Source organism: Hetaerina americana, unplaced genomic scaffold, assembly GCF_022747635.1.
Source record: "Hetaerina americana unplaced genomic scaffold, ioHetAmer1.1.p SCAF_1, whole genome shotgun sequence".
In the NCBI taxonomy this organism is placed as follows: domain Eukaryota; kingdom Metazoa; phylum Arthropoda; class Insecta; order Odonata; family Calopterygidae; genus Hetaerina; species Hetaerina americana.
In genome coordinates, this window is record NW_027286069.1 from 58598509 (window position 1) to 58613086 (window position 14578).

Consider the following 14578-nt stretch of genomic DNA (forward strand, 5'->3'; position numbering starts at 1 on the left):
GGATTCCTACTTTTGGATAATACCATTTCTTATTGCAGTAGCAAGATTTTCTCAAACAAGTGTTGTGGGAAACCTCAGGAGACCTATGGAAAGGAACGGTCAATCCTACCCTGAATGTGTTATATTACATGATCACTTGGAATGCCGTGAGATCTATTTTCACCTATTAAAGCCCACCATTGGATTGATTGCTGCTATTATTTTTAAGGTAACCTCCAGTCATGTACCAAGTTTAGTGAAGTTGCACCACTGATAGAAGAGTTAGCCATTAAGGGGTAGTTCTAGTATTGACAGGTGAGTATATCCATTAAAAATATCAACAGCTCCACTCACAATTGGCACAATGTTCAAGTACAATACATCAAAAACATGAAAAACTTCGTAAGTAGTTAAGCAATGCAAAAATAAGATTTCGGCTCCTATTTGTAAATCTCTAATATTATTTCAAAATGAGTATTAAATAACCCAAAAGAAGACAACCTGTGAAAAAGAAATTACACATTTTATTTTACAGGCAATTATAAGTAAAAAACAAAACTTCATCATGTGCACATGCAAATTTTTCTCAATACAAAAGCTTAAAGATGCACACTCTTTTTCAACAATATCAAACTACAATGTGTTTGCAAGAGACAGATGTGTTTCATGACTTTGAATTTCATTATAAGGATATATATTTCCAAAAATCCACGCTAAAAATAAAATCAAATCTTATCACTCAGACTATGGAATTCAAGGAAATATAAATAGGAAACTACTTAACAATAAATGATGATTTAACAATAAATAGAACAATTAGGCTTTCCTGAGGAAGCAAAATAGAAGTGTAACTCATAGATTTCCTTTAAAAACCACCAAACAAGATTCAGAGTACGTATCAGTTTTATATTGCAAGAGCTATGGTTTTCTGAGCAATATTTGTATTATAGTCATCACAGAGTTGGGTCTTATCTTGTCTTTCCTCTGTCTGTGCACCACTGATATGACTGACTCCATCAAAGGCTGAGACACACATAGGAGAACATGTGGTTTCTAAGTTTCACTGGCATTTACACACAGTTGCTATTGAGTAACTATTGGTTTCTATCCTTTCTGATGACACGACCTCATCACAATAAAGCTTGTGGTAGGGTTTTGAGCCTCTGAAGGCTTGAGAAAAAGAGAAATGACAGCAAAAATACTATTGTGACAACAGTTTCATACATGTCCGAGAGCACTGTTTATTCTGCACAGTTGGGCCTTTTAAGGGCGAAATGATGAAAATATACGAAGTGTGGCACTTAAATCCAGACAAGCACGCGTTCCCTCAAATGAGATTTCCTCACCGAGTAAGCAAAACCTTCCCCAGACTTCTAAGCATTATACTTGGATACATTATCATACACAGTTGACCTGGGGTACCTGAAGCATCTAACTATTTCACTGGGCGAATGCCCAGCGTGAACACTTTCAATAATAGCAGCTCTTCAATTGTACTCTGCACTTGTATGTAACATCTCAGCCATTTTGAGGTGATGACTGTTTACCAGATACCTATAGCTTTCAAGAACGCCAATCACGACCTCCAGTGGAACTAAGATATGGTGGGAAATTCAAACTGAAATTTGTCTAGATTTAAGCTCCGCACCCTTTAACATGGTAAAAATCTTTCATGTTGATAGAAGTCCCTTAGCTTTTCTATATTTTTTTATTGCAACCTTGGTTTCGTTATGGCGTAACATCTTCAGGAAATTCAAATTTGCCAAGATTTAAGCGCTGAACCCTGTAGTAATGATATTGTCCATCATGTGTAAATGATGACACACACATTATCAGCACCTGGGTCAGCAGTTTGTGACTGCTAACACAAGGACTGACAACAGTCAGATGCGTTGTCACTCTGCGCAGCCTCTCATCCGTGAAAGGCAATAATACTATATTTACCTCTCTCCACTGTGATGTGGCATTAAAATGGCGAATTCCTGGAAATTTCTAGTCTCAAGCCAAACTCAAATAAGATGTGCACAGGGTCTAATTTTAATGCTTTCAGCTCAGAATTAGGACTTTCATTGTACTCAATAAGTTTTTAAAATTATGAGGAATTGAGCTATCGGATCAACAGAGACCTGCTTCTTGAAGCTACAGATCTCCCAAATCTTATAAAATAAAATAAAGACACCAATCTATAATCCACAATTTTTGAAGTGCACACAAGTAATAAGTGTTACATCAGATCTATTGTCATTAGCAAATGTTTCATTAACAATCCATTGGGACTTGGAAATTGAAGTATAACTTTGAGAAATAGGTCTCAAGTGGAAAAATAACCAAATCAAGGTTGCCAATAACTTCTAAATATTTATAGGGCAATGACCTAATATATTAAATACTATGTACATGGTGGTTATCAAAGAAATCCACATTGAGCATTTTGGCAAAATACACCATAAGTTTCCTTCTCGTTAAAAAAGAACAATATTAATAGTAACTATTCATGCTTAGAAATGTAAAAAATGAGAGATGTAGCCATTACATTTATTTTGTAGTGAGTCTCTTCATCTCAATTTTTTCAAATGGTTAACAGTCATTGATATAGCATTCCTAACACAATTTATACCAAATGTATTTTAAAAGCTTCCAAACATGAAATGAATAATTAAATTTACAAATATTTTAATATTTCTAAACTTAACTGATAATTAAAGACACTCCCTTTTTCATTAAAACTACAATCCAATAATAAAAACAGAGTTAAAACTAAAAGGATAATCAAAGTGAAAATTATTTTCTGATGAGGATGATTGACAAATGACTTGTACTTAAAAAGTTATCCAGTGCAAAATAACAAATATTGTAAAGGCCACCAAAATTAGCAGCTTCTTTTGTACATTATACACTTTAATACTTGTAAACTAAAACACACCAAAATCTTGCCACCTAACTAACATATTTTTAATATCTCCGCTGTTTCCAGTGAGATCAAATAACTACTGCTTTTCCCTTTTACCTCCCCCCTTTGCTGGGGATGCAGTTCTCTTTGCTACCTTCAAAGAAATATCACCTTTATCATCATCAGGGACATCGTTGCTGGATTCATCAGTGGATGGTTTCCTTACCAAGCCGAGTATGTTAAGCATGCTTTGTGGTTCTCCTAGTTATAAGGAAAGATGGCTATATTAAATACACTAATAATTGTATTTTGGTCTAATTAATTACTAGTACACTCCTGGTAAACATTCAATATATCTCCACTTCTTTTGAAATATTTACCAGCTGAATTAGCAATTGTGAAGTGCCAATGCCCATTTAAGTAATATTTAGAATTCAAAGGGTTGCATTTTACATTAAAATGTATTTATCCCATTAAATATCCTTTCGTTTTACCTCTATAATCATGTTTAGATAATATTTCTAGCTTTTCCCTGGATTAAAAATGAACTCCTGAATCTGAGGGAGGAGTTTGGTCTGAAGACCCTGTCAGACCAGCATTAGATATCCATCCATCTAGATTAAAGATCTATTCAAATCAATGTTGGCTGAATGATCAATAATTTATTTCTATTAATTCCATCAAAAGGTTAAAAAGAAGCAGTATGTGAGGATAATAAGACCTTAAGTTTAATTATGCATGCAGAACATACCAAGGACCATCACAAAAAGAATCAAGGGTAACTGACAGCCTGTGTGAAGATCAGTTGGGGCTTTGAAAAAGGAGGGGAATGCATGATGTCAAATCAGGTTATTTGCTTTGTGGACATCATGGGATTCAGTAGATTACATTGAACACAGTCAATAAATGCACTACTTAGAAAGGAGTCAAATGGAAGGATGCAGTTTATTCAAAACTTGTAACCTTCTTACATACATATTTTTGCTGCTTCTGCAAAACACAATAGCGTATCATTAGTTTCTGTTTTATGCATACATTTTCAACTGGCATTTGCTTCATAGCATTTTTTTCTTGAAAATAAATAACTTAATAGCAGGAAATATCATTAATTGTCTGACCTGGACGTGGTGTACAGGGAGACTACATTGTAAAATGAAAAAGTTTCACTGACGTAAATCATTTATTTCTATTCCATTCTGAGAACTCTTCAAATTACCATTGTAATTATCCCAATTAATCCATTCTTGACATGAAAAATGTAAGCAATGTGCAATCAGTATTAATGATTTTTTCCTTTTAGGTGACTCATTGAATATAATTTTTTCTTTCAAATTTTGGTCGAAGAAGTATTTTCCAACACAATGCAGCTTCTCCTTCTATTGTGAACATTGCACCTCACAACTTATGATGGAGTACAATATATAAACCTGTATTTTGTGTAGACATAAAAATGTGCTTTTTCGTGATAAGCTTATTGGGGCAGTCCATTTAATCTAAACAGCATTGTACAATAGGAGTACTGTATTTGCTTGGATCTAAACATGATTCATGGGATACTTGAAGCACTGAGGTGGTTCTTACAATATTATACTTTATTATGATCCCATTCAATGTTTCTGCAGAGGAAATGATAAGTAAAGCATCTAAAAGTCTGGAGTTAGCATTATATTAAGCTGGGATATGAACAAGACTATTAGAGTTGTATTTGTTATTGTTCATTTGTTTTTTGGCATAAGAAACCCCTAAAAGTCAGCTGAAGCTGAGAGAAAGCCATAAATTACGGCCTAAATACGTTTAGTCCAGTAGTCAGCAGAATAACTATTCTATATTAATTGAAATACATATTCTCATTTTATCTACAAGATAATGGCAAGCAAAGCAACACATTAAGCATATCCGGGCTAGACATTCACAACTGATTTTTGGATTCACTCAAACAATACGTATGGCATATTAATACTATTCAATACATACTGTAAAATTAGGCCTTTAATTACAGACAAAAATTTTCCTTGATATTTTTCAAAGCACTTCCTTTGGTAAAAGGAGTTTTCCATCAGTGATATTGAATAAAAATCTGTCAGCACAGTCAAATTCTGCTCTCAGTACTTGTGGAGATCTTGTTTATTTGTAAATTGATACAAAAAATGATTTTTTGGAGTTAGACAGCTACAGAATATGTACCTTGAGGCTCTTGTACACACACTATTATTGTACTTAGAAGTTGGTTTCTCTCAGCTTATCCCGTTCACTAGATTGTTTTCCTTGATTTTTCTAGCAATTATTACATAAACGTCTCCAAGTTTTCTCTTGTTTGCCTAGATCTACCCTGAAATTTCTCAGCAATTGTGGGTATGACTTTTACACTCTGAAATTGTTGCATTGTTATCCATATTTAGAGGATGACTTCTTTAAAAGTCAATGCTGTGACATCTCCCGCAGTGTCTTGGAATTTGCATTAATAACATTGGATCAACTTCTTAATGGTTAAGCATACTTAAGTAAGCCTTAATAAGGAAAGTAAAAATGCCTGAATAACAATTTAAAATAAGAAGAGTTTTTTTCATTTAAATAGAGAAGTAAAATTCTACAGTCACAGACATCACAAGCAAGAGAATTGCATTTTGAGTGCATATCTCAAGAAGTAAGAAACAACCACTTAAATACAGGGAGGTAGAGTAATCAAACATCAAAACATTATTTATGCATGGAAGAGTGAGTGTTTATTCAATAGAATCTAATATCGGGGATCACCTACTTACATTTCAATTTTAAAATGTAGTAAGACCAGGTCTATTTCTTTGCACTAAAAAATCAGGCACTTATTACGCATGAGAAAAAATTTTCCTATTCTGTATTATATTTACTTAAAATGCAAAGTGCTGTTTTCAGAATTATATTATCAGTTTAGAAGCAACCATTAAGCATAAAAATAATTGGATTGCATGAGGAACATGCATAATTTAAGAGCCAAGATAAAGTACATACATAAAATAACTGCCTAATTTGTGTCACATCACCATGAGTAGCGGCACAAATCTTTTACATCATGCATAATTACACAAAATATATTATACCTGTGAAATCTATGACTTTCCTCATATGCAAAAATACAGGCAGCTATTATGCCGTTGAATTCCCTGTAACTTTTACGTCCTCATTTTTAATTTATTATTTCCCAATTCACCAAAAGAAAGAAAATCTAAAGGGAATGTATACATAGACTAGTAATCATCCTTTCAGCTTTTGTTCCCTGTCTTGCAACAATTAGATCAATAAGTAGTTTTTGATTTAAATTTGAAAAGGGAAGGAATAAGAATTTGATTCCATAATAATGAAATCATTTCTTAAAAGGAGAATTTTGCTGAAACTTGAGTTTCCCCAATAGTTTAATCAGTGTATGGACCAGCTAAATATAATGCTATGTTTCTTTGATCCAGCTACATATTTTCACTCATCTGCAAGGGGGATTCAAATTGTCACCTGTTCCTCCCCTCCGAACAATCTAGGAGGGAAATGCCAGGGAATAGAAGGGAGGCTTTGGCTCTTACTTAGCATTATAGGCAACCATTAAATAATTGTTGCAGAAAGTGCCAAATACAATAAGTAGTTCCATGCATAGTCTCATAACTTACTGGACCTGATTGGTGATATTACTGAGTTCCATACATATGAGTTCCATCACTGTTTAATATGGCAGATCTGTGAAATCAGCTCTTGGTGAGAGTTATTACAAGACAGGTGATTTAAAATGTTTTTTCTGTGTTGGCCATCTGTAGCTCACCTCCTCTCCCTTAAGTGCAGTCTAGGTGGGGAATGCTAGGGAGGAAGGGGGGGTTTTGGCTCCTCGTAATCAAGCCATAGTAAAAAAAAGGTTGTGATTTGGACTGTGACCATTTTCCTATCTTTTGTGGAATATTCACACCACATGCCTATCATATTTAAGTTTATAATCTGCAACCCTCATACAATGGATACTCACCATTATGAAGACAACCAGATTGGAAAATTTACTTGCACATTAGCCTCCATCATACATACAGCAAAGCCCCATTACTTCGAAGTACTCAATGTTATCAAATGATGAAACTGATATAAAACAACAAAAGGTAACAAGAGGAAATCATTTCCTTTTGGTCTCAGTGCTGAGAAAAATGAGTTATTAGTTTATTCAAAATTTTTGGCTGGATAATTCATCAGATAAAAATTATAATTTTTTAATTGGGATTTCACCCAAACCAAAGAGAATCCTTTAAATCTAATTGCAATGCACTTTAATGGGACAGACTTTCATAACTGGAAATATTAGTAAGGGCACATGAACTAGATTTCAACACGTCACTATTTTAAAATCTTTCACTGTTCATCACAAAGAAATAAAACTCATCGCAGACAATTACTTATTCCCTGCTTAACAACAATTTTTCTACACCCAGTGACATGGCAAAGTCCGTTTAGGTATTGTTAAAAGCACCTAGTCACAGAACCACAACTTAGGCATTGCTAAAAATTAAGGAATTAAGAAATGGTACCCACAAAAAATTACACAAACTTTGTTATAATTGTAATTAACCTTAATATTTTAATGACCATTAGCACATACTAATACTATAAAAGTAATAGTCGCAATGATGGTCTCAAAACTACATAAAAGAATGCATTCTCTATAATCTTTGTAAGTATCATATTCCAAAGACATGCATAAGCATGTGATTTATCACTAACAGCAGAATGGTATTTTTCATGAAATTGTCATAAATCAAACTAACAAAGGGATACTGAGCTCTTAGATAATAGGTATGAAAATGGGATTATCTTATATCTTCCTAAGCCCTTTAATCTTGTCCATTATCAACAGATGGCGTTTAAATAAAAAAATTCAAATTATAGGTGTTCCACTAAACTGAAGTAAATCCGATATATCAGCTCAAAGTGGCTATTTCTTAAATTACAATAATTCATTAAATCTTAATTGCATGTTGTGCATTGTTTCTTTATTGAAAATATGAATTCTCTGCTTAATATAACAGTTTTTAATTTTTTTCTATTTTAAATACTTTATTAAAAAAAACCATAAACACAGTAATCAACCCGAAGGTCGGTTTAGTAGGTGATGGTAGAGATCACCCAGTACTAAGCCCTATATGGCATGTGAAAATTCACACATCAGGGTAGGGGGGCCAGTTCCTTTCCCTGTGCCGGTTATGGTTTCCCAGAAAGAACTGGTACCCAAAAAATCACTTTAGCTTGGGTGGAGCTGCAGGTGCCCAGAGTGCCTTGCCCGGGAATCAAACCCGGGACCCTCTGGTCAGCAGTCCAACGCTCTACCCACTGGACTACCACGACCCACAAATACTATATATAAAGTATAAATCTGAATTTAATTTTGATACTGAACTTTTAACATTTAGGGAAGTTCAGCCTAATCGTATACCTGTTTTTTTCCCCTGAGTTGCCTTCCCACCATGAAAATCCACTGAAAGGCTAATCTGTTCAAATCTATAACAATCATGAATGCGTTCTGATGAATCTGTTTTGATATTAACTGCTAACTAATAATTGGGCGTTATGATGCCAATGAAAACATTTCTTTGTTAACCTGTTGGTATTTCTTGCTTTTCATCCTAGGTAATCATTTGAACCCTTTATAAAGAAATATTACATTGTCAGCATTTCTCTTTTTAATAGGGCTTTTTTTCTGCCTTGGGATGGTAAATGCATTGTAAATAGTGCGCGAACATTGCTAGGACATGCTGAATTAAATTAACATGGCCTATAGATGGCAAAACAGGAAAAATATTTTAAATCACCTGTTGCTATGCATGGAACTGATTAGTTCATTCACAGTTTTTGCAACCAGCCATATATGATTGAAATTTTTCCGAAAGCATATACATAAAAACAAAGGCAAAGGAACTTTTTCCATGATTTCATTTACTGCTCTCAGTAGAACCAGTGCATTGACATCACTTTGGATGAATAAGGTGTAGAGTCACCAGGAGTTTTCAAATATCTGGTCAAAGGCTTTTGGAAACACTACAAAGCTATATAACATCTACAAAGAGGTGTGAATTACCTTATAAAGGCTCCTTTTTGTACAGCCCAGTTCCAAAGGAATATTTTAGCCAACTGACGACTTCAGATTTAATAAATATCTCATTTCTAATAATCTCAGGCGTAAGATATATTATTGGTACCTTATACGCAGGAACAAATATTTAGATATTTATTTCATAAGAATGAGTTTCTGCAGTATCATAAATCAGTACAGAAATCCATCACACTTGCATTATTTTCTTCAGATTTTTCATGATTATATTTCTTTAATATTCATCCTATTATGATGTCAGAGACCGAATTGTAACACAATCAGAGATGTGTATCATCCTCCTGAATAATCCAATAAAATTGTACAAGCATTTACAGCAGGTTGTGGGTGACTGTTTTCATTCAAACTGTACCATAACAAAACACATTATAGTTACAACATATTGACCAACTAATAATCAGAGGATTTAAACAAATGATGTTTAAATTTTGTTCAGACTGTAAAACTAGTAATTCAACTACTATTTAATACTGAATCAACCCAAATATAAGCCAAAATGCCCTCCTTTCTGAGGATCATGCAATGTAATATGAAGAGAAATTTCTATAGTTCCTATTTATTTTAACAGGATGCCAAGTATTTCAATTATTACACCCAATTCACAGGATGCATTAAAATTACATGTATTCACTAAACAGATATTTAATAATAATTCAATCATGAAATGCAACAATTTCAAAGAGTAAAAGTAATTAACCTTGGGTGGATTAGAACCCTGATCCCCCGATTTCGGTCGAGTTCTTTCGCCAGTTAAGTAGCTGAAGCATACTTTTACACTCCTATTTTAGGAGCTTTAACAGAACAAGATATAGTGATGAGATACCGCACATACAATGTCAAAAGTATTCATAGTTGTGCATATTGCACTACAGCGGCCAAAGTAAACTTTGACAAATTCAAAGCAACTGCATGAGATGCCGACACAGTAACTTTTAATGGAGTCATCCGGTAATGCACATTACAATGCAACAATATCAAAGTGTAAAAATAATTCACCCTGACCAGGGTTCAAACCTAGATTCCTTGATGCCCGGCTGAGTGCTCTAGCCAGTTAAGCTACTAGGCCCTAACACTCCAAAATTTTACCACGCATCCACTCATAAGGGGATGATCTCATTAGAAGTTAGTCCTGGCATCTCTCATAGTTTTTGAAATTTAATTAATGAAGGAGTTTGATGCTCAAATGTTTGATTTCTGATAACATTATTAAATACACATCTTCTCCAATGATTTGAGCTGATTATAATCAGCAAATATACCACATTAATAGGTAATTACGAGGCGATAGAAAGGCAAAAACAAAACTGCCTTTGAAATGGTAAAGCATTAACGACCCAATTATTTACACTAAATGTTACTTAGAGAACTCATCCCTAACATAGATGCAACATTACATGAATATAGGAAGAAAGGATGTCACGAAGCATGGAATTATTTCACTCATGCAAGAATGCCATAAAAATTTCTTTATAAGGTGAAGTAATGTTCCAGGATTAAACTTAAGGTGATAATAGGGAAAATGGAGCTTCTTCCATATTCTTCAGACATGAGCTTTCCTGCCTTTTGACTTGGGTTCTGCAAAAGAATGAATTTCTCCCAGAACAGTGGCTCACTAAGTGATGTGCACTATAGGCCAGCTCATCACAGATCAAACCAATTGACTTCATCTGTCAACTCCAACTGGTTTGGGCAATTACAATAAATTGACATGGAAAATTAAAATAAAATGTACCAAATACTTATATAGGATGTTAATACAAGTATTTTTGACTTGAACCTCATAAAACAAGAGATGCATCATGTAGTCTCAATTGTCTATGCATAATGGGCATAAAATCTAAGATGCGTTCCAACTTTTTGGGTAAGCTTATAATTTAGAATATGGTAACTACTCTGATTTTCAATACTGAGCAAAAACTAATAAAGGAACAATATCCTAATCCCTAAAATTCTTAAGGAGTCCATGGAAAAAAAGTACATTACGCTCATATTTGATTTGTATCTTCTTTTCACAGATTTCATTTTCAAAATACCTTATTCCCACAAGTCAATCTTTTGATTGGTTTCCCATTGCCCGAACCTCATGGACTGTTTGACAACTAGTAGAAATTTGTCATGGATTTCCATATTCTCCAATGTTCATGATGAATATTTATGTCGTTCATACCGTGCATTTCATATTTCAAGCAAACATTCTTGCACTTCAATTTGGCACAAAACTCATGGTGTGTACAGCAAACTATGGTATAATTTAGATAGGTATATTAAACTTAAAAAAATATACAACAGAAAATATGGACAGACTGAAAATAAGAAGCACGCCAATTAAGAACTAAAATTTGTAAGACAAAATTACATTTAAAACATTGAGAAATATAGAAATTCCTGCATGATTATGACCTTATATCTCCTGAGATTTCGGCTAACAAAATTTATGAGCCTATGCATCAGTTGAACAATAATATTGCGCTGTAAGCTTAAGGGTGATGGAGACTTAGATTCAAAGAAAAATGCTGAATTTTGGAAGGTATTATGGTGAAAGACGTGTGATTGTAATCAATTATTTATGATAGTCATATTATAAATGGGTAAAACTTAATCAAGTATGAGGAAATTTCAAGCATCATATATGTGATTAGAAAAACTTGGTGGAACAGAAACAGATAATTAAATTCAGGTGAAAGGTCTGGTAATACTCCATCAAGCACTGCATGCACTGGACAATATATTGAACCTGCATTTAATTATTAATTTACTCCATAGGATAGATGATGTCCAGTATGTTCACAGAAAAATGCTAAAATTATCTTTTCAAACAATTATAGTTTGTGTTATGTACCATTGGATCTAGCTGTGGATGCACCTTGTGATGGGGATGCAACAGAAGTCTGCGCCATCCTTTCTGCATATGCTTTCATCATCTGATCAGAGGGATCCTGGTCACTCTGGTCATCAAGAGTAACTAAAGGTGGAAATGAAGCAGACTGTCTCTCAAGCTCTTTGGTTCCTTCGACAGTGGCGTATGCTGTTCGGCATTCACTTTGGACAAGATGTGTAGCTGTAATCAAATAAAATGATAAAATGCTATAGTATGTTTATAATTATATTTCATATGTAACTTGCTATGCCCCTCAATATTTCCCAAATTCAGGTAGGAGTAAAAGAAAAATGATTCTCCATCAACATTATAGATACATTCAAAAATGTTCTCATCATTGAGTCTATCAGGAAATTTTTTTTATTGAATTGCCAAAGTTATCATTACTTTCTTCACCTTATTGATTGTTATTGAAGAATGCATGTTTCTAACTGCAATCATAAATTATTGGCTTCATTGAATTACCACTTCCTTCTAATTGATAGGCAAACATAGGGATGTCAATAGAAATGAGTCAAATGCCACTGTTTTCAATTACAAATACTGAAATCTAATATAAATATTCTCTCAAATTCGAGGTAATCCAGAGATAAAAATTTGCTCTAAATACTCAGAAATTCAAAATTTAGGAAGACTACTAATTATTCGGGGAGTGGCAGCCCAGTGGTAGAGTGATGGGCTACTGACTGAAAGGCCTGGTCTGACTCCCGGGCATGCCTCTCGACTCCCTCAGCTTCAATGCAACAATTTCTGAGTGCAAAAATCATTCCCCTTGAGCAAGGTGAATGATTTTTACACTCTTCATTCATTTTGTCAGACTTCAGAGAGAAGAACTTAAAAAACTATCAAAAAATTATTCAGCTTTCTTTGGTAAGAAATCGGATATATTTCACCGATATTCTGCCAGCAAGGATCAGGGAGAAGAATCTAGAGCAATTTTTCCTGACTTTTCCCGGTATTCTATAACAAAATAAAAATCACTGACTTTTCCAGGTTTTACAGGAGGCAGCCCAGTGGGTCTAAAAGTCTGGAGATATACGTAAGGCTTAAGAACAAGTTTATGCTTAAGTACAGTCACTCACATTTGTTCACCAAATGAGTTAAATCAAATCACCAGCTAACGGCCATTCCTAAGCTGCAACAATATTTCTCACAGAACTCTGTTTCTGTTGAGAATAATATTTATTATGTCTTTTGTGTAATTCAACCATACTTGAATCCAAACCCTTCACTTAAGATACAATTTAAAATTTAGTATGCAATTTACCCTTCAGAGTTTCCATAAATAATATTAACACAGTTGAAAAAACTTCAGGGCTTTATGTGAAGCCCTGAATGCATGTTTATAATTGGCAACCACCACAATTACTTGCATGTCCATGAAATATATTTTCCTCAAATATACTCTATCATGGATCCAGCATTTAATGCGATATTCAACTATTCACGCATCCCATTTCTTAATGGATATGATGATTTTTTCCATATTTGTGCCTGTAATCTTTGCCCATTGCCAGTCAATATGTGTCATTCCAGAGGTACCTATATTTTCCTCAATATGACAGTAATAATAAAAAAACTAAAGCTGTATCCAGACATCATTCAGGCACAAAAATAATTCAATTTAGGGAGGACACCATCTTGAAGGATGTCCAAACTTGTTGCACAGCGAGAGGGTGCAACTTTAGGCACCATTTCGACAAATTTCAAGAAACTGTGGAAGATGCCACTACAGTAACTTTTAATGGAGTCAACCGCAAAGTGGGTATTACAAAGCAACAATTTCAGTGTAAAAATCATTTGCATTGACCAGGATCCCAGTTGATTTTTACACCTAAATTGATGCTTTGTTATAAACACCTATTTCCACCCCTGAATTTAGGACACAAAAGTGTATCCTAAATACGTCATATTGCGACCCCATAATTCAAAGTGCTAGAAGTAAGACAACTAGCAGAAGAATTATCACCATGGCGGGAGCGTATTATATACGTTGATCACACTAACATTGGTTATTTCTTTGAGAGAATACACTTTTACACGTTGAAAAAACAAAGGGCTTTATTAATGTGAGGTGGGAAAAGGCCGAGCAATCATTAGGCAAGAGAAATTTATCATCTTCTGCAGGAATGCAGTTTAATTCTAGTAATAACTTCATTTCACCATGCTATTGGATACAGATATTTGAAATGTCAAAGTAAGAACATCTTTCTTTGTTTGGTCCTTCATTTAAAGACTAAGTAGTCTTTATCAATGTGTTTGTATCCACACCTTATTTTTTGCTTTTAAAACACCAAAGAAAATAATTTTCAAGCATAACATTGTTTGGAGAGTTTAAGCATTTGGTAAAGCCCTAAGTAAAAATATAGCTGTCCCCATGAACCCTACTGGGTATTCATAGATCATTTGTAAAATCTTTGCAAACAATTTACAACATAAGCCTGAAAAGTAATAAAACCAACAATAACGAAAAAGTGCCGACAAAGACCAATAGTAGGATAAATATTGAATTGATACTAAGCTTAACTTAAAAATATGAAACATTTAGCCAGAAAAATACACAAATATAAATGAACTACACACAACACAAAGCATGCCTTAAAACAATTACTGGCAAGGATTAATTACCAAGAAATTACCCTGAAGTAAAATTCTATTTAATTAGATAAAAAATTTAAATTATTAAAATGTAATACAATATCACCAAATAATTAAAGCAAGA

General features: G+C 33.8%; 1 protein-coding gene across 1 annotated transcript in view; it reads right to left on the reverse strand.

Moving 5' to 3' along the window:
- The window catches only part of LOC139700044 (uncharacterized), a 94232-nt gene that overhangs the window by 20741 nt on the left and 58913 nt on the right, over positions 1 to 14578 (reverse strand). The window contains exons 22-23 of the mRNA XM_071598546.1: positions 11818 to 12036; positions 3041 to 3130 (exon numbers count right to left, since the gene is read on the reverse strand). Coding sequence (XP_071454647.1) covers positions 3041 to 3130; positions 11818 to 12036 — 309 coding nt within the window. The remainder of the gene's footprint in view (positions 1 to 3040; positions 3131 to 11817; positions 12037 to 14578) is intronic.